Source organism: Sciurus carolinensis, chromosome 3 (genome assembly GCF_902686445.1).
Source record: "Sciurus carolinensis chromosome 3, mSciCar1.2, whole genome shotgun sequence".
NCBI lineage: Eukaryota > Metazoa > Chordata > Mammalia > Rodentia > Sciuridae > Sciurus > Sciurus carolinensis.
The window spans coordinates 150,285,048-150,307,306 of NC_062215.1; the positions used below are offsets into that span (position 1 = coordinate 150,285,048).

Below are 22,259 nucleotides of genomic sequence, written 5' to 3' on the forward strand. Positions count from 1 at the left end.
ATAAATATTACTTTAATCAGATTTTGACATAATAGCCTTTCATTTCAAAACCACCTCAAAAACATTTTGCATTTTTTCCCTTAGCAAATGATCATATATTGTAAATCTGTACTTATAGTTGATCAGATAATGCATTAGGGTTTTTTAAACCTTATTTTCTTTCATAATTAAAATCTTTTATTCATTAATTTCTTTTTTTGCAGTGCTGGGGATGGCACCCAGGGCCTCAAGCGAGCACTCTGCCATTGAGCTACACCCCACCTCCAGCCATTTTCCAGAAACTTTTGACACTCTAAATATTGACCTAATCCTGTTTTTTTTTTAAATTAGTAGAACCTAATCCACAATAAGACAGAATTCAAACTGTGTTCCAGGTTCTTGCCTATACTGTAGTCTGTAGATCCAAAATAATAAAACAACAGGAATGAACTTTATCCTTGATTGCCACTATTTCCAGTACTAAGATTTAATAAGGACATGTCACTAGAATTAAAAAATTTTCTGCATTAATTCATCTGGAGATTTCTGAGTCACTGGACAATCAAAGCCAGGTTATAGGCTTACTTAAAGCTTCCTTGCTTTTGTAGAACAAGTCCATAGCATCATATCAGGCATCAAATAAATGTGTTTTTGTTTCACACAATAATACTAGAACCTATATTTTCTTTTCATTTACTATCACATCATTCAATTGATGAGAATATGAGATTAAACAATCTTCTAAAACTTCTTTTATCCAGATTTTTTTTTTTACTTTACTCATTGCTGAATGTAGAATGATTTTTAGTCTATTCAATTCTTGTAAAACTCTTTACCTGATTCGTACTTGGAGTATTCTCTGAAATGTGTATTCATTCAAAGATGGTTTAATTATAACTTCGTAATCACTGAAAAAGTTAGGCAAAGGCAACAGAGAATTGTGTATTATCATTCATGTTTTAGCAAGATAGAAATTTTTTAAAAGAAGGACCTTCTTAGATATATTCAACTCAAATTTGTACCCCAAATCCTTTAACAACTCATGGATTTTGAAGGAAAAATCAATGTGCCAAATCATTCAAATGCTTATGATATGATGACTAATGGCAAGAAGATAGATTTAATTATCCAACCAGGAATTATCATTCTAAAATCCTGTGTGAGCATTTCTATCAGAATGCCATCCAGGTATATCACAGAATCAGAAGAAGATGAGAACTTGGTTACATAATTTGAGCACATTGTCAAAGAAGTTGAAATGAACATTGGTGGTCTAAAAACTTAAATCAAATTTTGCATGTGATAGGGAATATGCAGATCACCTGGAACTTTTAATTATTTGAGTATAAAATTTTGAGAAAGTCTATAAAAAGGTCATTTTAATATGATCAATTGTGTCATATTAATACAGCCTATTGGGCCAAAGGGTTCTGCATCCATGGATTCAATAACCAACTGCAAATAAAAAATATTTAAAAATAATTGCATGTGTGCTGAACGTGCAGAGACATTTAAAGAAAAAGTTTAACTGTTTACATAGCATTTACATTTTATTAGGTACTATGTAATCTAGAGAGTATTTAAAGCATAGGGGAGGGGTCTGGGGTGTAGTTCAGTTTTAGAGCACTTGCCTACCATGTAAAAAGCCCTAGATTCAATCCCCAGCATTACAAAAAAGAAAAAAGTATATTAGTATTTGTGTATAAATAGTCTTACCAATTAGATTCATAATAATGTATGTGGATTTCAGATGCAGACTTTCTCAGGATGATTTTACCTTCATGAACTTTCCATGGTTTAGGATCTGCATATGACCGCATTCTAAAAATGATCAAACTTAGGAATGCTGATTAACACAAGCTCACAAGAGTGATATATATATATATACTACAGTATAAATTTGCTAATTTTTAATGTGTACATTGATTTCCAGTGCTCACTGTCTTTGGAGACAGCTTTTGTTCTTTTATTTCTCTTAGTTTCTTACATTAACAGAAAAAATAATCTTCTGCAGGGCTGGTTCATTGGCAGAGTGCTTGCCTAGCACTTGTGAGGCACTGAGTTTGATCCTTAGCACCACATAAAAATAAACAAATAAAATAGACTCATGCTGTCTATCTACAGCTACTTGAAAGAAAAGAGTCCTCTGCAGCTAACATAATTGTGTGTGTGTAGAAAATCCTAAGAAATCTACACACAAAACAATCCTAATAAATGAACCTAGTAGTCACAGGATACACACAAATAAATTGTATTTCTATGTCCTAGTAATGAAAAATTGAAATTCAAAACAATATATAACATTCCAGACAGTAGAAATAGGATGAGCATAGACACATAGATCAACAGAAGACTTCATCTGCACCTGAGCATAACTGGTGAATTGTCTGTAAATGTGCCAAAATAATTCAATGTAGGAAGAACATTCTTTGGAATACAGGGTGCTAGAACTGGTTATCCACATGTAATACAATGATCTCTTCACTTAAAAATTAATTTGAAATGAATTACAGACCTAAGTGTAAAACCCACAACTATATACATCTAGACAAAAGCATAAAAATACATTTTATAGTTGTGTCACAGCCCAAGAATCTGAGCTTAGGAAAGTTGAATTTTTAATAATAAACCACAATCAAACCTCCATCCTTTGCTCTGAAAGGAGATACTATCTTTACTGGTGAGTAAGCAAATTTGTCTCCTATTCAGAAGAGTATGTCCACCTTCCAAGGTTATCTGCTTTATAAACATCCTTGAAAATATATGTCGAAAATAAAATAGCAGTTAATATCTTATTCCCAAGAAACAGTATCTCAACACTACCTTCATCAGTTGTGTCTTGTTAGACTACCAATTTTCCCCCCAGTTGCAGGATGAATGCTCTACTAACTGTGCTTGATGCCCAGCCCAAGACCCCCAAAGACCAGAGGACACAGGCAAGAGTAGTCCAGATTCCGTAAATAGACAACTGTTGCCCAGTGCATGCTGAGATTGTATAGGTGATCCTGTGTGGTCTGGTGGAAAAGAAAAAAAAAAAAAAGCCAAAGCTCATTTTACAGATGGAATGTTCAGCAAAACCAAAAATGAGTAGCAGCTAAACTGAAAACTTAATGGTGGCATTGAAAGATGGTAGCACAGGAAAACCATCTCAATAGACAGGTCTTCAATTATAAGCCATGCAGTTCACTTTGTGTGGAAAGAAGTTTAATGTTAAGACTACATACAGAATCGTACACAATCATGGAGTGATGAATACCTGGGGCAGCTGGTCAGAGGCACAAATGGAAAACAGATATTCAGATTGGGGACAGGGAGGCTGGGGTTGTAGCTCACTGGTAGAGCACTTGCCTAGCATGTGTAAGACACTGGGTTCAATCATCAACACCACATAAAAGTAAGTAAATAAAAGTATAAAAATACGATAACTTTTTTTTTAAAGACTGGGGACAGGAATCTCTAGGATAAGTACCTGGGTATGTGAAAATGTGAAAAATTAACACCCACCACAGAGCATCCACCCTGAAAAAAGGCACTAACCAAGCAAGTGGACAAAATGACCAATCTGGTTCATGTCAGGCACCCCCTTCATTGGCCTCTCCAAAGTGAGCACATGATTTCTTATGGCCACAATGTCAAAAATGGAGGCTGCACTTGGGCACAACAGCATGAATTTTCACCAAAGCTGATCAAGCTATCACCACTGCCAAATGTCCAACAACAAAGATTAATGTTTAGCCCCTGATATAGCATCATTCTTCAAGAATGGACCAGTTGTTGGCAAGATAGCCATTTGGGGGCCCTTCCATTCCTGGAAGGGGTAGAAGTTCATCCACAAAGGAACAGACACATGAAGGGTTTGCCTTTTCTTTCTACATGACCTCAACCAGCACCATTATCTGAGGACTGTGAATTATTTGATTTGCTGACAAGGGATCCCACATAACATTCTCAGACCAAAGGACCCACTTTATTGCAAACAAATGCCAGAGAGAGCCCATGACACTCCCAAACTACCATCCTGACAGAGCACTGGAATAGCATGCTGAAGACATAGTTTGAGCATCATTTCGGAGGCAGTACTCTCTGATGATGAGGTGCTAGCCTTCAGAATTTACTGTTATCATTGAATAAAAGAATTTTTTTTCAGTTCTATATACAGTTTATTTCAACCTGATTAAATAAAATATACAAAGGAAATTTATGGAATTACAGTTATGTGCTTAACATTTTATCACACTTTTGAAACCTGGATCCCCTATTTGAACAGGGAAACAGATTGGATCTATTGGCTCAATGATGCTTTAGAATCTTGAATATCTATTATAGTACCTCTCTAATTTATATTTATAATAGGAACAGGTACAAGATTTATTTACTATAATTTATGGCTATTAATCCCATATGTAATAAATAATGATTATGAAGAGCCTATTTTCCCTTAGAAAAGTATGTTTAAAAAATAAAGAAGACCAGGTTAAGATTTTCTCATCTTAAAATGTGATTAACAAAATGCAGGATGTTGAATTTAATGAGGGTCAAGGAGTTTGTTTACTTTTTAGAATCTGTCAAGAATTCAAAAGAAGGCCTCTTTCAAAAGAAATTGGGTCTTAACATTACAAAGTTGTAGGAATCTCAGTGAAGTATTTAAATTTCACTCCCTCCAAATCTTTGACATGGTTATTCACTAAAACCATGTTTATTATAAAACCTGTGGGAATAAATGTGTATTAATCAAATGAGATGAGAGTTGTATTTAGGAGAACTGTGATAGCTAAATTCTTTCCTAAGAAATAGCCTATTTCTGGAAAAGTCTAATTCTAGATAACAGAGATGGCAAAGATGCATTACAGCATGGAGATTTTCTTTCTTTTTCTTCTTGGGCAAAGGAAAATAGATAATAAATTCTTTGAGTTTTGTCCAGTTTTCAATTTAAATTCTAGCAGGGATGGAGTTCAACATTTTCCTTAGAAATGGGACTACATCCTACTTCACTATCAGGAAATTCCTTTCCACCCTGATATTCAAGTCACATTCTTTTGGGGTACTTTGTTCCACTTTTCCCAACAACTCTATAACACATTTGATTCAATTCATCCTACCTCTTCCCTGTTTCAAGACACATTACACTTGTAGATAAAATCTGAATTCCTTAAAATTCATTTTAGTTGTCTATCTAGTAATACTATAAACAACACAAGTCTACATAAATCTTTTACCATATCAGATTTCTGAAATTGCTTTAGAATGTAAATATTTTTCTCAAAGTGCATTTGTAGGAAACCTATTTCCACTGGTACTTTTATACCAACAGTCTTTTCAGCATTATTGTTTTTGAACTTTCTTCTTTAATTTCTATCCCAGGTTATATGGACATTTGTTCTACTAATTTTTCCTATACTCATTATCTTTTCATATTTCTAATCCTTCAAAGTCTCTTTAATGCCTCTGGTTTTGTTCTGGTCTAAAACTTATTCTAACTGTAAACCAAAAATGAATTCCATTAATGTCCAATTTTATCATTGTTTTTTTAACCATTAAGTACATAGATGCAATACAGATATAATGATCCTTTACTCTTTTATAGCCACATTGCAGTTTCATAACTATATAAATTCCAATAAAATTAGCAAACCATAATTTCAATATGTGAACTGCCATAAGGTATAAATTAAGCTATGTATATATACAAATACAAACATATACATTTCACTAGCACATTGAAGAGTTCCAAGTGGTTTTCCCCTTCTTTACTGCTAGATGTATCAAAACAGAATCAACATGGTCATCACAACACCCATTTGTGTGGTAGTGAGAATAGACTGGGTCTGGATGAGGCACAGAATTCATAAAACATAGCTCATTGTGTGAATAGTAGTCAAGTTCATTAGCACCGAGCACTGATTGCTCAAACAACGTGTAGCTGCTGATTTTACGAACTGAATACAAGAAATAGTAGTTAACAGTACTTATTTAATCAAGCCTTTCGACAATACAACATACTGGGAGTTTCTCTAGTATAAAAGTTGTCTTAAGTGGGGATAAATTACATATATACTCCAAAGACAAGAATAGGCAACTGAAGAAGGATCAGTTTTCCTTAACAAGATGGTACCTGGCACAACGGTTCTCTTTAGTGAGATGCCACCACAGAGAATGCCAACTTTCAATGCACTTGTTGACTTTGGTGGTCTTTAGATATGGTCTTGCATCAAACTAACAAAGTTTCCAGCCTATAGGAGTAAACATATTAAAAAGTGAAGTCTAATAAAATCTATGCTGATCAGGCTCAATAGGGTTCATACCATGAAAAAAGGCTCTTATATACAGTCAATTTATTAAAAGAAAAGTTTAGATTGTGTACTTTTCAGACAAATCAAAAATTCCAACAGCCATTCATAATACCCCAATTATCCAACAGCCCATCAATGCATAATTCTTTGCAACTGTTGGAATTTTCACCTTCTTCTTCCAAAAGAAGTTCTCAATTTTCACTGCCAAGGTTCTTGGTAGATTCACTTTTCACTTGGTGAAGAACTTTCATGTCATTACTAGATCCTTTCAATACCACATATAATGTTGGGTATTCAATGATCACTTTGTTCCTTAAATTGTCTAGGAGACTTTTATAAGGATCCAGTTCATAATACCTTACTAAGTTTTGTTGCATATGTTCAACCTTCATTAAAATTTGGACCCCAAACAACATGTATCCCATTTGTTTACAATAAAAAAAAAAGAAAAAAAAATAATTGTCTTAAAAAAAAAAAAATTTGGACCCCAGTCTGAGAGCGAATGTAGGCTTTCAACCTTTGACGAATTACAGGATCAGACTTTTCAGGATCAATGTAAGGTTTTAGAATTTCATTAATGGTTTTATCATCTGGTACTCGTTTTTCTATGTACACAGCTTGACTTTGAGGAAACTGGAGGTTTACATGCCAACAAAACTGTTGTTTTCTCTTATCAAAAAATGTTGAATTCTCTTTCCGCTTGGTGAATCCATTGGGTAGAAGTTTTAAGTTAATACCTTGCCTTCGAGCACGATTTTTCATAAAGTACATATGTTTATTACTTATTGGTCTTTTCAAGAAAACATCTCTAGAAATATGGTCTGCTGTTCTTGCCACATCTTCTAAGAATTGGTAATCACTTAGGAGATTCATTTCAGTAAACTGTTGTATTGAAATATAAGCAGTTTTATCTCGAACTCCATTACATGTCAGTTCTGCTTTGTGTTTCTTCACACAGGGCAAACTGCAGGAATATCGCATACAACGTGGACATCTGTACTTTGCTTCTTTTGTACCACAAGTTTCACACCTTGACATGGCCAGTTTCCTCTTGCAGCCCAATGGGGGATTTATCTCAGGCTCTTCTTTCATCTTTGTGTCTTCCATCATTTCTTTCTTCATAAAATCTTTCTCTTCTTTTACACAGGCTCCATTCATCATCTCCTCTTTTATTTCCTGATCGACAAACATCTCCTGTTTTATCTCCAAGTTATCCTCCTTCTCGTCCTTCACTTCTGGCCAGTTCATTACTTCTTCCTTCACCTTCACTTTCTCTTCCTTTACCCCTAGTTTATCCACCTTCTCTTCTTTTACCACCAAACTACTGTCCACTTCCTGCTTCACCTCCAATATGCCAGCTTTCTCATCCTTCACCTCAGGTGCATCCTCCACCTCCTGCTTTACCCACTGGCCATTCAACGTGCCGCCTTCTGTATCCGACCAGTCCATGACTTCTTGCTTCACAAATGTTAGGTCCATTCGCATTTCCTCTGCTCTTTGCCCACTTCCTTCTTCTGCATTCTCTGTCTTCTTCCTTCCTGTAAATTCTTTCCCCTTCTTTCCACCACGAGCCTCCTCCTTCCCTGCTAAGTCCCGGACTTCCTCCCTACCAGACTCGGGACTAAGCCGCACCCCCTCAGCTACCCTCTGGAGAACTCCTCCCGGAGTTTCTTCATCTTCAGCAGCAAACTCCATCAGCAACGCTGCCACTCTGTCCTTCGATGTAGCTGCACCACGCCAACAGTGAGAATTACTGGGCAGAACACCAACAGCAGCACACGTGGGAAGAAAAGAAGTCGGAAGCTGAGAACGCCTGTTTGGCTCAATCGCCGGGCCCGCCGTCAAAAGAATTTTTTTCATGCTATGACTTTGATTAGAGAATAATACATGGATCACCAAGCATGGTGGCACATGCCTGTGATAGCAGTGACTCTGAAGCCTGAGGAAAAAGAATCATAATTTCCAGGTCGCCTGAGCAACTTAGTGAGACCCTGTCTCAAAAAATAAAAAATAAATAAGTAAAAAGGTATAGAGATGTAGCTCAGTGGTAGAGCGCCCTGAGTCCAATTCCCAGTCCTAGGGGTGGGAGGTGGGGAGAGAGAATAATACATGGGTCTGGAACCAAGGGATGGAAGCACAAACACAGTTTTATTGATCTCCTGGGAAATTTTGGTCTGAATGGGCAATACTATTGTTCAACAAGGACTGGAGGATCATAGTGGGCACTGTACCTCAAAAACTACCAGTATAGTAAGATATAACTTGTGCCAGCAACAAGGCTTGGGTGAGAGGAAGCAGAGAAAGATCCTTCTTTTTTTTTTTTTTTTTTTTTTTTCACGTTTCCTGCTGTATTTATGCTGCATTCCCCGCCTACGGTGGGCGGTCAGGAGGATGGTCTTCTTCAGGACAAGGTCACAGGACTGGGACAATCCCGTGGGACTGAGGGAGCATGAGGACAGGGAAGAGGGCTACCTCGTGCTGCTTCACATTAGAGACAAACTGTGACACACAGTTCATGGGCCTGCAATCTTCTCCTCTTATCATCTGGCATAACGCTTGATGTAGTCGTCCACTTTATTTCGAAAGTCCTCCTTGTCCCGCAAATGATGTTCTGCAGCTTCAATATTCAGTGGATCATCAAAATTCAAAAGGTCAGTAAATAAAGAATTTAATCCCCAAACAACATCCTTTAAGGTTCTTGTAGGAGCCCAGCCAGTGCCATCAATCGAATGTTCTCTCAGTAAACTTAGGCATATTTCCCCTGTCTCTGTGATGTTGGGGTGCCTTATTCTCGTCAAGCATTTCACTTTGGGAGGCACCATGTTGTATGTATCAGGAACTTCAGTTTCAAACTGAAATTTTCCACCCTGGTAGTAACCCTCATCTGGGATTACAGTTAGCTGAAAGCAATGAAGCTTGTTTGGATCAGGAAAATGCACTTTAAAAGTACAAGGTAAATTAGCTTCAAGTTCCGCAACCTCTTTGACAAGCAACTTGTCTCTCACAGAGACCCTCCGAGTGGAGTCAGATGTGGTGGCTGACGTCCGGGACCCTTTGAGACCATCATCCCGCTTCAGCTTGCTTGCCAGCGTTAGCATTACGGCCACCTTTACCCTGGGCACCCCGAGACAGGCGAGGCGGCCCGGCGCCCAACACCATGCCCGGCCGGGCGGCGGCGGCCAGACGCGGCCCCTCACAGCCGCACCGGCTCCCGGCGGCGGGACCGGAAGTCGAAAGATCCTTCTTAACCTACTTTCTTCTTAAACTCAGCCTACTAATGCCTCCTATTGGTGGAACTCAAGTAAAAAAAGAGCTTGAAAGAAATAGCTATCATGGCCACAGTAGGAGGCAAAAATTGTCCCAGAATCTGATGATACAGTGGGGAGACTTATGAGAAGGAAGAACAACTAGCACAGGTGTTTTCCAATTCCTTATTTTCAGTAAAGTGGAAAGAGAACTCAGACTTGAGTTAATAGACCATCAGATATAAAATAAGTTAATAAAATCAAAAATTTGTATGACTTTTGGATTGTACCCCAAAAGGACTGCAAAAAACAAATGATGGGCAGGAGTTGTAGCTCAGTGGTAAAGTGCTTCCCTAGCATATGCAAGGCACTGGGTTCCATCCTCAGCACCACATAAAAATAATAAATAAAATAAAGGTATGGTATCCATCTACAACTAAAAAAATGTTTTGAAAATAATGATAAACTGGGTGTGGTGGTGCACACCTATAATCCCAGTTACTAAGGAGACTGAAGCAGATCTCCAGTTTCGGCTCTGACTGGGCAACATAGTGAGACCTCATCTTAAAAAGAAAAAAATGTGATTTCTGCCAAATGAAAGATTAATTAGCAATGTTTCATTATATTTGTATATATGCCAAAAGACTTAGCATTTCAATGAGGTATATTTCATAGCCATTTATCATAGAAGTTCTAAAATGCAATCTGGAATGATTTCTTCTTACAGAATGGCTGCTTGTTCTTGACTCTTCATTTTATTAAAGCTGTAAAATCTACTAATACTTCTAGGGTGCTTTCACTAAATGGAATACCAATAAGCAGCCGGCTTTGCCTTACATTATCCAAGTCAAAACTCAAATGTAGTAAAATAGAAGGGTTCTAGGGTATGCTTCTGCTCACAGCAACCAATTGTGCAATGCTGAAGTATATGGCATTTAGTTTTGCAGAAACTGTGCTAAGTGCTTTGCATAAAATATCTAATTTAATCCTGTAGAACACTCTTAGTGGTATTTTCACTGTTTTACATAGAAGGAAATGGAAGCTTAGAAAATTCAAGTAATTTACTGAAAGAGCTAAGAGCCAGGACTCCTACCCACCATTGAACAGTATGCCGCCTTTGTTTACCAGAAAGTGTCAAAAAAATCACATTTACTAGACTGCTTCTGAGGAACAAGGAGCCTCTAATGGTGCTTAACTCTTCAGACACTTCTTGTGCAAGTGAGGTCAGCTCAGGTCAGTGGTTCTCAGTTTTAAGTGTGAATCGTTATCCCTGAGAAGGCGTTGTTAAAACACATGCTGCTGCAACGCCCCTCCCCTTCAAGAGTGTCCGACTCAGTAGGTCTGGTGCGGGAGTCGGAAAATCTGCGTTCCTTACGAGTTCCCGGTGACAGTGACAGCGGCTGGCCCCACATTTAAAAAACACTGATTTAGAGGATTTTTTTCTATAGTTGATTTTTTTTTTTTTTTCTTTTAAGTCCCCTGGGTAAAGTGTTGGTAGGGACAGATCAAAGGTATCCCAAAACATTTCGTAGAAGTCTGGCCTCTGCTTTCCCACGACTCCGTGCACAGTTGCGTCAGCCACAATCCTGGGGCGCCAGGCTCGCACGGCGGCCCGGGGCTCGGCCACGACCGGGACCTCGGCGATCCATTGCTCTCCCCGCGGGCCGAGCACAGTCCTGGTCCCGCCCCCGGCGTCCCATTCGTCGCGGGGCCGCAGGTGCCTCCGCCCACATGCGAATTCCTCAAGCCCGGCCAGGCTGGGGCGCTGCTGCCGGAGCTGAGGATCCCGGACTGGGCTCGGGGCCGACGAACCATGCTAGACTTCGCGATCTTCGCCGTGACCTTCTTGCTGGCGCTGGTGGGAGCCGTGCTCTACCTCTACCCGGTAACCGCCGGCTCGGCCCTCGGGGGGTCTCTGGCCGCCGCGCCTGCCTCTGTCTCTCGCATCCACGTCGACTTGCCCCGGGGCGGACCGAGGGGAGGACTAGCGTCCGGGACCGCACCCGAGTCACATGGCGTCCCGCCCCTGCCGCCGCGAGGCGCTCAGAGCGGCCGGGAGCCGGCGGCCCTGAGGGCTGAGCGCTGCGGGCGCACGCGGGCGGCCTCCGGCGCCCCGCCGCCCTTCGGCAGTAACTCTGCGGACCCCACATCCCGTTGTCTAGGGTCTCGGGGAGGAAACTTTTTCCGTTCCCGAGGGTTCTCGCAGCATTTTGTGCCGTCGTCTCTCCCGTCTGTCTGGCGATCTGTCATTGCTGGATTCCGGAGAGCTGGGGTTCGGGCTCGCCGGGCCCCAGAGGCCAGCGCACTGGCTGCCGGCTGCGCTGAGCCTGACCTCGGGGCTCCCGAGCCGCTTTCTCCTCTGCGTTTGCGCACCTCGGCGGGCGGATCTCGAAACAGGAGGGTTGACCGATGAGGAGCCATCCTTGAAACGGGTGCTGGAAAGCAGCGTCGTGGTTTTAGGATAGAAGTGGAAAAGTAGCTGCGCAGCTCCAAGTCCATCTCCCGTGACGGTGGTCAGCCTTAGGCCTTCTTTTCCGAGTTGGTAAATGGATTAGTCTGGAATATTGAAACACGGTCCGGAACTTCAGGAAACCTGAACATTTAGATAATCTTTAAAGAGGACTATCTATGATCAACTTATGAAATCAACACTGTTCTGTTAAATTAGGCCATACAACGTTTGTGCCTTTCCACAATATCAGAATTTATTGAGTAACAATAATATCACACGCTTCATGACATGATTAGCTGTCATTCACTGGAAATACTGGTGGTTCACTTGGCACAGTCACGACGAGGCAATCACAAGTTCTTCTATTTCTTTCTTCATATCTAATATCTGTAACACTCAAGTCACATATCAGACAACGCAATTTTATATGTTATGGATATATGTCCCATAGTTATATATATATCATAAAGACTAATGAATATATATATATAGACAGTGTTAGGTCCACCTTTGGGTTAAGAGGGTGTTGTGCCAAGAACAAAGTGAATATAGAGTCACTATAGATGGTCAAATTAAGGATTTAAAAATTTTTTTTAAAGTTTTTATTTGTTCTAATTAGTTACACGTGACAGTAGAAACTATTTTGACACATCATACATAAATGTAGTATAACTTCTCATTCTTCTGGGTGTACGTGATTTAGTTACACAGGTCATGTAATCATATATGCACATAGGGTAATAATGTCAGATTCATTCTTGCCCCATACCCCCACACCCTCACTCTCCCCTCTGTCTAATCCAGAGTACCTCTAATCCACCCCACTTATTGTGAATTAGCATCTGCATATCTGAGAAAATATTTGACCTTTGGTTCTTCAGGATTGGCTTATTTTACTTAGTATAATATTCTCTAGTTCCTTCCATGTACCAGCAAATGCCATAATTTCACTCCTCTTTGTGGCTGAGTAATATTCCATTGTATATGTATACCACTATTTCTTTATACAGTCATCTGTTGAAGGGCACATAGGTTGATTCCATAGCTTAGCTATTGTTAATTGAGCTGCTATAAATATTGATGTGACTGCATCACTATAGCATGCCGATTTTAAGTCCTTTGGGTATAAACCTAGGAGTGGGATAACTGGGTCAAATGGTGGCTTCATTTCAAGTTTTCTGAGGAATCTCCATACTGCTTTCCATAGTGGTTTCATCAATTTGCAGTCCCACAGCAATGTATGAATGTACCTGTTTCCCCACATCCTCACCAACATTTATTGTTACTTGCATTCTTGATAATTGCCATTCTGACTGGTGTGAGATGAAATCTCATTGTAATTTTGGATTTCTCTAATTGCTAGAGATGTTGAACATTTTTTTATATATTTGTTGCTCCATTGTATTTCTTCTTCTGTGAAGTGTTCCTTAGCCCATTTAGTGATTGGGGTATTTGGGTTTTTGGTGTTTAAGTTTTCTGCCTTCTGTATATATCCTGGAGATTAATGCACTGAGGTGCGTGTGGTAAAGATTTTTCTCCCATTCTGTGGGCTTTCTCTTCACGTGGTTGATTGTTTCCTTTGCTGGAAAGAAGGTTTTTAGTTTGATTCCATCCCATTTTATTGATTTTACTTCTTGTGCTTTAGGAGTCTTGTTAAGGAAGTCAGATCCTAAACTGACACGGTGGAGATTTGGACCCAATTTTTCTTCTATTAGGTGCAGGGTTTCTGTTCTAGTGCCTAAGTCCTTGATCCCCTTTACTCTTTTTTTTTTTTTTGGTACTAGGGTTTGAACCCAGGGGCTCTTAACCTTGAGCCACAGACCCATCCCTTTTTAAAAATATTTTATTTAGACAACAGGGTCTTGCTGAGTTGCTTAGGGCCTTGCTAAATTGCTGAGACTGGCTTTGAACTCTTGATCCTCCTGCCTTAGTCTCTTGAGCCTCTGGGATTACAGGTATGCACTAACGCACCTGGCTCCCCTTAATCCACTTTGAGTTGATTTTTGTATAGGATGAGAGATAGGAGTCTCATTTCATTTTATTACATATGGATTTCCAGTTTTCCTAGCACCATTTGTTGAAGAGGCTATCTTTTCTCCAATGTAAGTTTTGGCACCTTTGTCTAGTATGAGATAACCGTATTTATGTGGGTTTGTCTCTGTGTCTTCTATTCTGTATCATTGGTGTATGTATCTGTTTTGGTGCCAGTACCTTGCTGTTTTTGTTACTATGGCTCTGTAGCATAGTTTAAGATCTGGTATTGTGATGCCTCCTGCTTCACTATTCTTGATAAGGATTGCTTCAGCTACTCTGGGTCTCTTATTTTTCCAAATGAATTTCATGTTTGCTTTTTCTAATTCTATGAAGAATGTCATTGGGATTTTATTTTATTTTATTTTATTTATTTATATTTTTTTTGGTGGTGCTGGGGATCGAACCCTGGGCCTTGTGCTTGCAAGGCAAGCACTCTACCGACTGAGCTATCTCCCCAGCCCCTCATTGGGATTTTAATAGTAATTGCATTAAATCTATATAACACTTTTGGTAGTATGGCCATTTTGTCAATATTAATTCTGCCTTCCAAGAGCATGGGAGATCTTTCCATCTTCTAAGGTCTTTCAATTTCTTTCTTTAGTGTTCTGTAGTTTTCATTGTGGGGATCTTTCACCTCTTTTGTTAAATTGATTCCCAAATATTTTATTCTTTTTGAAGCTATTGTGAATAGGGTAGTTTTCCTAATTTCTCTTTCATTGGATTTATCACTGATGAATAGGAACACACTTGATTTGTGAGAATTGATTTTATATCCTGCCACCTTACTGAATTTATTTATTAGTTCTGGAAGTTTTCTGGTGGAATTTTGTGGATCTCCTAAATATAGACTCATATTGTTAGCAAATACTTTGAGTTCTTCTTTTTCTATTCATATCCCTTTACTTTCTTTCTCATGTCTAATTGCTCTGACTAGAGTTTCAAGGACGATGTTGAATAGAAGTGGTGAAAGAGGGCATCCTTGTCTAGTTCCAGTATTTAGAGGGAATACTTTCAATTTTTCTCCATTTAGAATGATGTTGGCTTTGGTTTTAGCATAGATAGCTTTAACAATGTTGAGGTATATTCCTACTATCAATAGTTTTTCTAGTGTTTTGAACATGAAGGGATGCTGTATTTTGTCAAATGCTTTTTCTACATCTGTTAAGATGATCATATGATTCTTGTCTTTAAGTCTATTGATGTGATGAATTACATTTTTTGATTTCCATATGTTGAACCAACCTTTCGTTCCTGGGATGAACCCCACTTCACCGTGGTGCACTATCTTTTTAATATGTTTTTGTATGTGATTTGCCAGAATTCTGTTGAGAATTTTTGTATCTATGTTCATCAGGGATATTATTGGTCTGCAGTTTTCTTTCCTTGATATGTCTTTGTTTGGTTTTGGTATCAGGGCATTACTAGTGTCATAGATTGAGTAGAAGGGTTCCCTCCTTTTCTATTTAATGGAATAATTTGAGAAGTATTGGTGTTAATTCTTCTTTGAAGGTCTTATAGAACTCGGCTGAGAATCTGTCTGGTCCTGGGCTTTTCTTAGTTCATAGGCTTTTGATGACATCTTCTATTTTATTCCTTGAAACTTATCTGTTTAAATTGTGTATTTTCTCCTGATTCAGTTTGGGGAGATCATATGTCTCTAGAAATTTGTTGATGTCTTCAAGATTTTCTATTTTGCTGGAGTGTAAGTTTTCAAAATAGTTTGATTACCTTCTATATTTCAGTAGTGTCTGTTGTGATGTTTCCTTTCTTCATCATGAATTTTAGTAATTTGATTTTTCTCTCTCTTTGTTAGTGTGGCTAAGGGTGTATCAATTTTATTTATTTTTTCAAAGAACCAACTTTTTGTATTGTCAATTTTTTGAATTGTTTCTTTTTGTTTCAATTTCATTGATTTCAGCTCTGATTTTAATTATTTCCTGTCTTCTATTGCTTTTGGTATTGATTTGTTCTTCTTTTTCTAGGGCTTTGATATGTAATATTAGGTCATTTATTCTTTGACTTGCTATTCTTTTAATGAATGAGTTCAATGCAATGAACTTTCCTCTTAGCACTGCCTTCATAGTGTCCCAGAGATTTTGATATGTTGTATCACTGTTCTCATTTACCTCCAAGTATTTTTTCATTTCATCCTTGATTTCTTCTGCTATCCATTCCTCATTCAATAGCATATTATTTAGTCTCCAGGTGTTAGAGTATTATTATTAATATTAATGTTATTAATATTCTGTTGTTGATTTCTAATTTCACTGTGTTATGATCTGATAGAATGTAGGGTATTATCTCTATTTTTTTGTATTTGCTAAGAGTTGCTTTGTGGCATTAGATATGGTCTGTTTTAGAGAAGGATTCATGTGCTGCCGAGAAGAAAGTGTTTTTGTTCATTGATGGATGAAATAGTCTATATATGTCTGTTAAGTCTAAATTATTATTTAGTTCTTTTTTTAAAATTTTTTTAGTTGTAGGTGTACACAGCACCTTTATTTTATTTATTTATTTTTATGTAGTGCTAAGTATTGAACCTAGTGCCTCACACTTACCAGGCAAGCCCTCTACCACTGAGCCACAACCCTAGCCCCCTATTTAGTTCTGTTGTTTCTTTGTTTAGTGTTTGTTTGGAGGATCTATCCAGTGGTGAGAGAGGTGTGTTAAAGTCACCCAATACTAATGTGTTGTGGTCTATTTGACTCTTGAAATGGAGAAGGGTTTTTTGATGTGTAGATGCTCCAATGTTTGGGGCATAAATATTTGCAATTGTTATGTCTTGTTGATATATAATTCCCTTTAAGTAGTACAAATGTCCTTCTTTGTTGCTTCTGATTAACTTTGACTTGAAGTCTACTTTATCTGATATGAAGATCAACCCTTTTTTTTTTTTTTTTACATGATCCATGTGAGTTTTTTCCCAGTTTTTCACCTTCAGTCTATGAATGTCTTTGCCTATGAGGTGAGTCTCTTGGAGATAGTATTTTGTTGGGTCTTGTTTTTTGGGATTTTTTTAGTTGTCAATGGATCTTTTTTTTTTTTTTTTTTTTTTTGTACCAGGGATTGAACTCAGGGGTGCTTGACCACTGAGTCACATCCCCAGTCCTATTTTGTATTTTATTTAGAGACAGGGTCTCACTGAGTTGCTTAGCCCCTCACCATTGCTGAGGCTGGCTTTGAACTCGTAATCCTCCTGTCTCAGCCTCCCCAGCTGCTGGGATTACAGGCATGTGCCACCATGCCCAGCTGGATCTTTTATTTTATTTATGTATATGTGGTGATGAATATTGAACCCAGGGCCCTCACACATGCCAGGCAAATGCTCTACCATTGAGCCACAACTCCAGCCCCTGTGTCTTGTTTTTTAATCCAATCTGCCAGTCTATATCTTTTGATGATGAGTTTAGGCCATTAATGTTTAAGGTTATTATTGAGATATGATTTGTATTCCTGATATCATTTTGGTTTATTTCTATTTTTTAATTTGAATTAGTTTCTCCTTTGATTGACTATTCCTTTAGTATAGTTACCCCCTTTGCTGGTTTTCACTTTTTTGTTTTTCATCTTCCTAGAATATTTTCTTGAGAATATTATGTAGTTCAGGCTTTCTAGTTGCAAATTCTTTTAACTTTTATTTCTCATGGAAGGTTTTTATTTCATCATCAATTCTGAAACTTAATTTTGCTGGATGTAGGGTTCTTGGTTGGTATCCATTTTCTTTCAGAGCTTGGTGAATGATATTCCAGGAACTACTAACTTTCAGGGTCTGGGCTGAGAAATCAACTGAGATCTGAATTGGTTTTCCCCTACACGTAATCTGATATTCTTTTCTCTCAGCCTTTAAAATTCTATCCTTATTCTGTATGCTAGGAATTTACATTATAAGGTGCCTTGATGTGGGTCTGTTGTAATTTTGTACATTTGGGATCCTGTAAGCCTCTTGTATTTGTTTTTCCATTTCATTGTTTAGATTTGGGAAATTTTCTGATATTATTTCATTGAAAAGATTGTGCATTCCTTTGGTTTATATCTCCGTACCTTCATCTATCCCAATAAATCTTAAATTTGGTCTTTTCATGTTATCCCATAATTCTGGGAAGTTCTCTTCATGGTTTCTTAACATCTTCTCTCCATGGTCAACTCTATTTTTAAGATTATTTATTTTGGGGCTGACATTGTGGCTCAGTAGTAGAGGACTCATCTGGCATGTATAAGGCCCTGGGTTCTATACTTAGTACCACATAAAAAAAAAAAAATAAAGGCATTGTATCCACCTACAACTAAAACAAAATATTTTTTTAAATTATTTATTTTGTCTTCATTACCTAAGGATCTGTCTTCCTAGTAGTCTAGTCTGTTGGTGATGCTTTCTATTGGGTTTTTAATTTGGCTTATTGTTTCCTCCATTTTGAGGATTTCTGCTTGGTTTTGCTGTTTTGTTGTTGTTGTTTCAGAATCTGTTCCTCTTTTTTTTTAATCTTTATTTATTTTATTTTTATGTGGTGCTGAGGATGAAACCCAGTGCCTCACACATACTAGGAAAGCACTCCACCACTGAGCTACAACCCCAGCCCCAGAATCTCTGCTTCTTTAGTGAAGTGATCTTCTATTTCCTGTATTTTCTCTCTGATTTCATTCCTTATCCTACCCTTTACTATGTTTAACTATGTACATTCTAAACTTCTCTGACATTTCTTCCTCTGTGGTGTTGATGAATTCTGTTATTGAAGTATCTTGGTTTGTTTGGGGTGATTTGTTCCATTGCTTTTTCATGTTGTTTGTGTGTCTTCCCATCTAACAATATGGATCTGAGGCAGTAGAGTTTCTACCCTGTAGACTTATAGTGTCCATGAAGTTTTCCAGTACATCACTGTTTAGGCAGAGACAAATAATAACAACAACCAGTGCAAACAATATACAGCACTAAACTGAATAGTTGCTACTATGACATCTACAGTGTTGATTATCACAGTAAACAGAAATTATATCATGAGTTATTGCCTACAATAAAAACAGCAAGTTTGTAAAAGCATTTACAGTTTCAGATAGTGGACAGGGAGAGAGCAGAAGTGATACAGGATGTGATGATTATGAGGGAGGAGGATAGAAGACAGAAGTAAAAGATAAAAGGAAGAGTGAAAGTGAGAACAATAGAAATTGGCTGTTAGTGGAAAAAAAGAAGAGAAATAGGCAGGAGAAAAAATACATATATAAGGTGAATATTAAAAATATATATATAACAAAACAAAACTATACTAATCAAATATCCTAGTTCACAAAAAAGTAATCCATGAAAAATAACTGGCTTCAAAAATGTTAGAAATAGGAGGCTGGGATTATAGCTCAGTGGTAGAGCCCTTACCTCACATGTGTGAGGAACTGGGTTTGATTCTCAGCACTGCATATAAATAAATAAAATAAAAATCATTGAAGACTAAAAAATATTTTTTAAAAAATGCTAGAAAATATGAAAATGTATAAATGTCCATCTACCATCAAGGTCATAATTAAACAGATAAAGAATTAAAAAAAGAAAAGAAAAAAATCCTGATGAAAAGTTAAAGAATTCTTTCCATTGGAGTTCAAAACATTCTCAGCTTCTCTTCTCCACAGTTCTAGGTGAGTTCTTCTGCAGCACGATGCTGCACCCCCTGGATTGCTGGAGTGAGAGGTAATCCTGAAGGCAGAGCTCCTTGAGGCAGGGTTTAGGCTTAGATAGGTTCCAGGCTCTTCACTAAATGCCAGTTGATCTGGAGATTTTAAATCAGAGCAACTCCAGTGCCCAGTACTTGCTGGTTCACACTGGAAGACTACCCCAGGGATCTCCCCTGGGTTCCACCCATGTGGTAAGGCAGCCAATTCTTAGTCACTTGCAGACCCTATGTTTCCTGGGTCTCAGGTTCAGTCTCCAAACAATTTTGCCCCTGTCCTTCAAAGTTCCCTACCAGGTGCATCTCTCCCAGAATGTCCTGCAAGCAGTCAGATTGGAGGGGAAGGAATAGATCCAGGTGGGTTTCCGTGACCAGTTGTCCCTGTGTAAACCTCTCTCCACATTTGGATTTTCTCCTGCTCACTTAAGCACACTCTGTGTCGTGCAGTGTGTGTTTACTGGGCCTATATTTTGGGTCAAACTCAGGTTTGCCAGGAATCAGCTTCCTCAGCTGCCAGCCTTCCTGCCACACCTGCAAAATTGTTCCTTCCTTTGTCCTCCACACACAATCTGGAGAGATGGCAGCATTGTTATGGCAAGATCACAATAAATCACCGATTAGACCTTAAAGCAGGGGATGGACCATCTTTATTCACTAGCTGGTGGTCCGGAGGGGCAGGCTACAAGTCTACACCCTTTGACCCCCTCCAAGGGTTAGAGTACACCTTTATACCATAAGTAAAGCATGTCAGTACATTGATCATAAGTGACTGTTGCTACAATTAAAGAATGGTTACTAAGATCTAGACAATCATTTTCTGATAGAACACATTGTCTAAGAAAAATGGGAACCAAAATAGAACAATTTTACATTGTACAAGAATTGCACGGAGGTGGGGTGCTCCCATGGAAGAAGCATTTCTTACGTGAATGGTGTCTAAGGGCAAAATGGAGTCTGTTGGCTCATTGCTCATGTAGCCTGGCCCATAACAGCCTCTTTCCCCACACATGGATATTGTGCAGCACATCTTTCAGGTTTGTTGGGCAGTGTCCTTGGTCTCTGAATGCTCTGTACTCCAACATGCCTTGGTCCTCCTGAAAATCCAGGTTCCTTTAACTCCCTTTTCCCTGTACTATGCTCATGGAGGAACCCCTCTGGTTCTTCTGGCCCAGCCAAGGCAGCAGCTGTGCAACTGGGGATTTCCTCCTTATTTTATTATATCCAACCTCTTATGTGCCCAGAAGGCTTTGAATGTCCAGTTTTAAATTCCAGGAAACACCCCCACTCTTTTTTTTTTTTTTTTTTTTTTTTGTTCACCCATCCTGCAGAGAGAAGCTGCCCATCTGCTTTCTTGGTTTCATACCACGGAACAGCCAGGAACATGACCTCCTCTGTTCCACCATCTTGAAAAACTCCAGATTAGGGTTTTAATGAGCCAGTTCCACAGAGTTGTAAAAGCCAGGGTCCAGGAACTCCTGGCAGATCTAGGGGATGAGGAAAATGGTAGTCCCTGGCTTCTTATGTCATCTAATGTAAGAAAGAAGGTCATAATCACATTATTCTGGATGGTCTCAAGGCCTGTAATAGTGGTGAAACAATGATTATGCAGGAGATTAAAGTTTTGCAGGTTCTTTCCAGTTGCATGCCAGTTTGGGATACTCCTCATTATGTTAGGTAATCTAGAAATGTAGCTAGAGTAAAGGGTAGAAGCAGGGCTGGGGTTGTGGCTCAGTGGTAGAGCGTTTGACTAGCATGTGTGAGGCACTGGGTTCAATTCTGAGCACCACATATAAATAAATAAATAAAATAAAGGTCAATCAACATCTTAAGAATTTTTTTTAAAAAAAAGGGTAGAAGAGCATTTTACCTGGAATTCTGGGGCTCACCCTTCATTTCTGTTATGAAGTGTTGAAGTTAGTGAATGAACTGTCATATCCAGAGCAACAGACTCCAAGACTCCCTCTTCAAGCTTGATGGAGCAATGGAAGCCAGGTTTAGGGGAAGGGTTGTATTTATTTGCACAGTGTAAGGGCTTTTTTCTTTCCGGCTTATTGGTAGACTGATCAAATATTGATCTGTCATAATACCACTCAGTGAAATCGTCCAGCTATTCAAACACATTAGTTCTGTCTTGCCCCCAGGAAGACATCATTTCTGGAGTCCTCCATCATTCTTCTCCTGCCAGTACTGTTTACCATCTCAGCCTGCTGCAATACCTCTTGTCCTTTCAATGTCTTTTCGGGGAATCTTTTCACCTGTGTTGGCTACTCTATTTCCTAGATGCTACATGGTTCTCTTTGTTTTTTTTTTTTTTTTTTTTTCTCCCTCTTCCTTTATTTGCTGTAGTACATCATTTTCCAATAGTGTCCCAAGAGTATGCATGGAAAATAAATTTTAAGTCACCCTGCTGTTTGAAAAATCTCTGTTCTATCTTCACCCTTGAATAACAGTTCAACTTACTATAGAATTGTACTTTGGAAATAATGTTTCCTTAGACTTATAGATGTTAGCACCTCGACCCGTTATTCCTGATCTGGAATCTCAGTCAGCTTCCAGAAGGAGAGGTAATCACGGAGATGGAGGAGGCCATCTAAGGGCTCCGAAA

The 22,259-nt window shown here is 38.6% G+C and overlaps 3 protein-coding genes across 6 annotated transcripts in view; 1 reads left to right on the plus strand and 2 right to left on the minus strand.

The window, feature by feature from the left end:
• Positions 1 to 6,366: 6,366 nt before the first annotated feature.
• LOC124980620 (box C/D snoRNA protein 1-like) lies at positions 6,367 to 8,022 on the minus strand. Its single transcript, XM_047546396.1, has 2 exons — positions 6,756 to 8,022; positions 6,367 to 6,673 (listed from the first exon to the last, which is right to left on the minus strand). The coding sequence occupies exons 1-2, from the start codon at positions 7,962 to 7,964 to the stop codon at positions 6,461 to 6,463; spliced, it is 1,422 nt and encodes a 473-aa protein (XP_047402352.1). The 5' UTR covers positions 7,965 to 8,022; the 3' UTR covers positions 6,367 to 6,460.
• A 586-nt stretch (positions 8,023 to 8,608) lies between these two features.
• On the minus strand, positions 8,609 to 9,479 carry LOC124980621 (NEDD8-conjugating enzyme UBE2F-like). 2 transcript variants are annotated; one of them, XM_047546398.1, is made up of 2 exons: positions 9,252 to 9,479; positions 8,609 to 9,155 (listed from the first exon to the last, which is right to left on the minus strand). In XM_047546398.1, exons 1-2 carry the CDS (start codon positions 9,365 to 9,367, stop codon positions 8,810 to 8,812), a joined length of 462 nt encoding a protein of 153 aa, XP_047402354.1. In that variant the 5' UTR covers positions 9,368 to 9,479; the 3' UTR covers positions 8,609 to 8,809. The 2 variants fall into 2 exon arrangements, with proteins under 2 accessions (XP_047402354.1, XP_047402353.1); XM_047546397.1 differs by having other exon boundaries at positions 8,609 to 9,153; positions 9,220 to 9,478.
• Positions 9,480 to 11,245: 1,766 nt separating this feature from the next.
• The window catches only part of LOC124981328 (cytochrome P450 20A1), a 55,029-nt gene continuing 44,015 nt past the window's right edge, over positions 11,246 to 22,259 (plus strand). For all 3 annotated transcript variants that reach the window (XM_047547630.1, XM_047547629.1, XM_047547627.1), the window contains exon 1: positions 11,246 to 11,399. In XM_047547630.1, the coding sequence (XP_047403586.1) occupies positions 11,328 to 11,399 (72 nt within the window). In that variant the 5' untranslated portion in view covers positions 11,246 to 11,327. The remainder of the gene's footprint in view (positions 11,400 to 22,259) is intronic.

Excerpts from the sequence above, each read along its gene's own strand:
- LOC124980620 (XM_047546396.1), bottom strand. The coding sequence starts at position 7,964 with ATGGAGTTTGCTGCTGAAGATGAAGAAACTCCGGGAGGAGTTCTCCAG. Across the intron at positions 6,674-6,755 it reads ACATTCGCTCTCAGACTGGG|GTCCAAATTTTAATGAAGGT; the intron begins GTCCAAATTTTT and ends ATGTTGTTTGGG.
- LOC124980621 (XM_047546397.1), bottom strand. The coding sequence starts at position 9,367 with ATGCTAACGCTGGCAAGCAAGCTGAAGCGGGATGATGGTCTCAAAGGG. Across the intron at positions 9,154-9,219 it reads ACTTGAAGCTAATTTACCTT|ATGAGGGTTACTACCAGGGT; the intron begins GTACTTTTAAAG and ends CTGTAATCCCAG.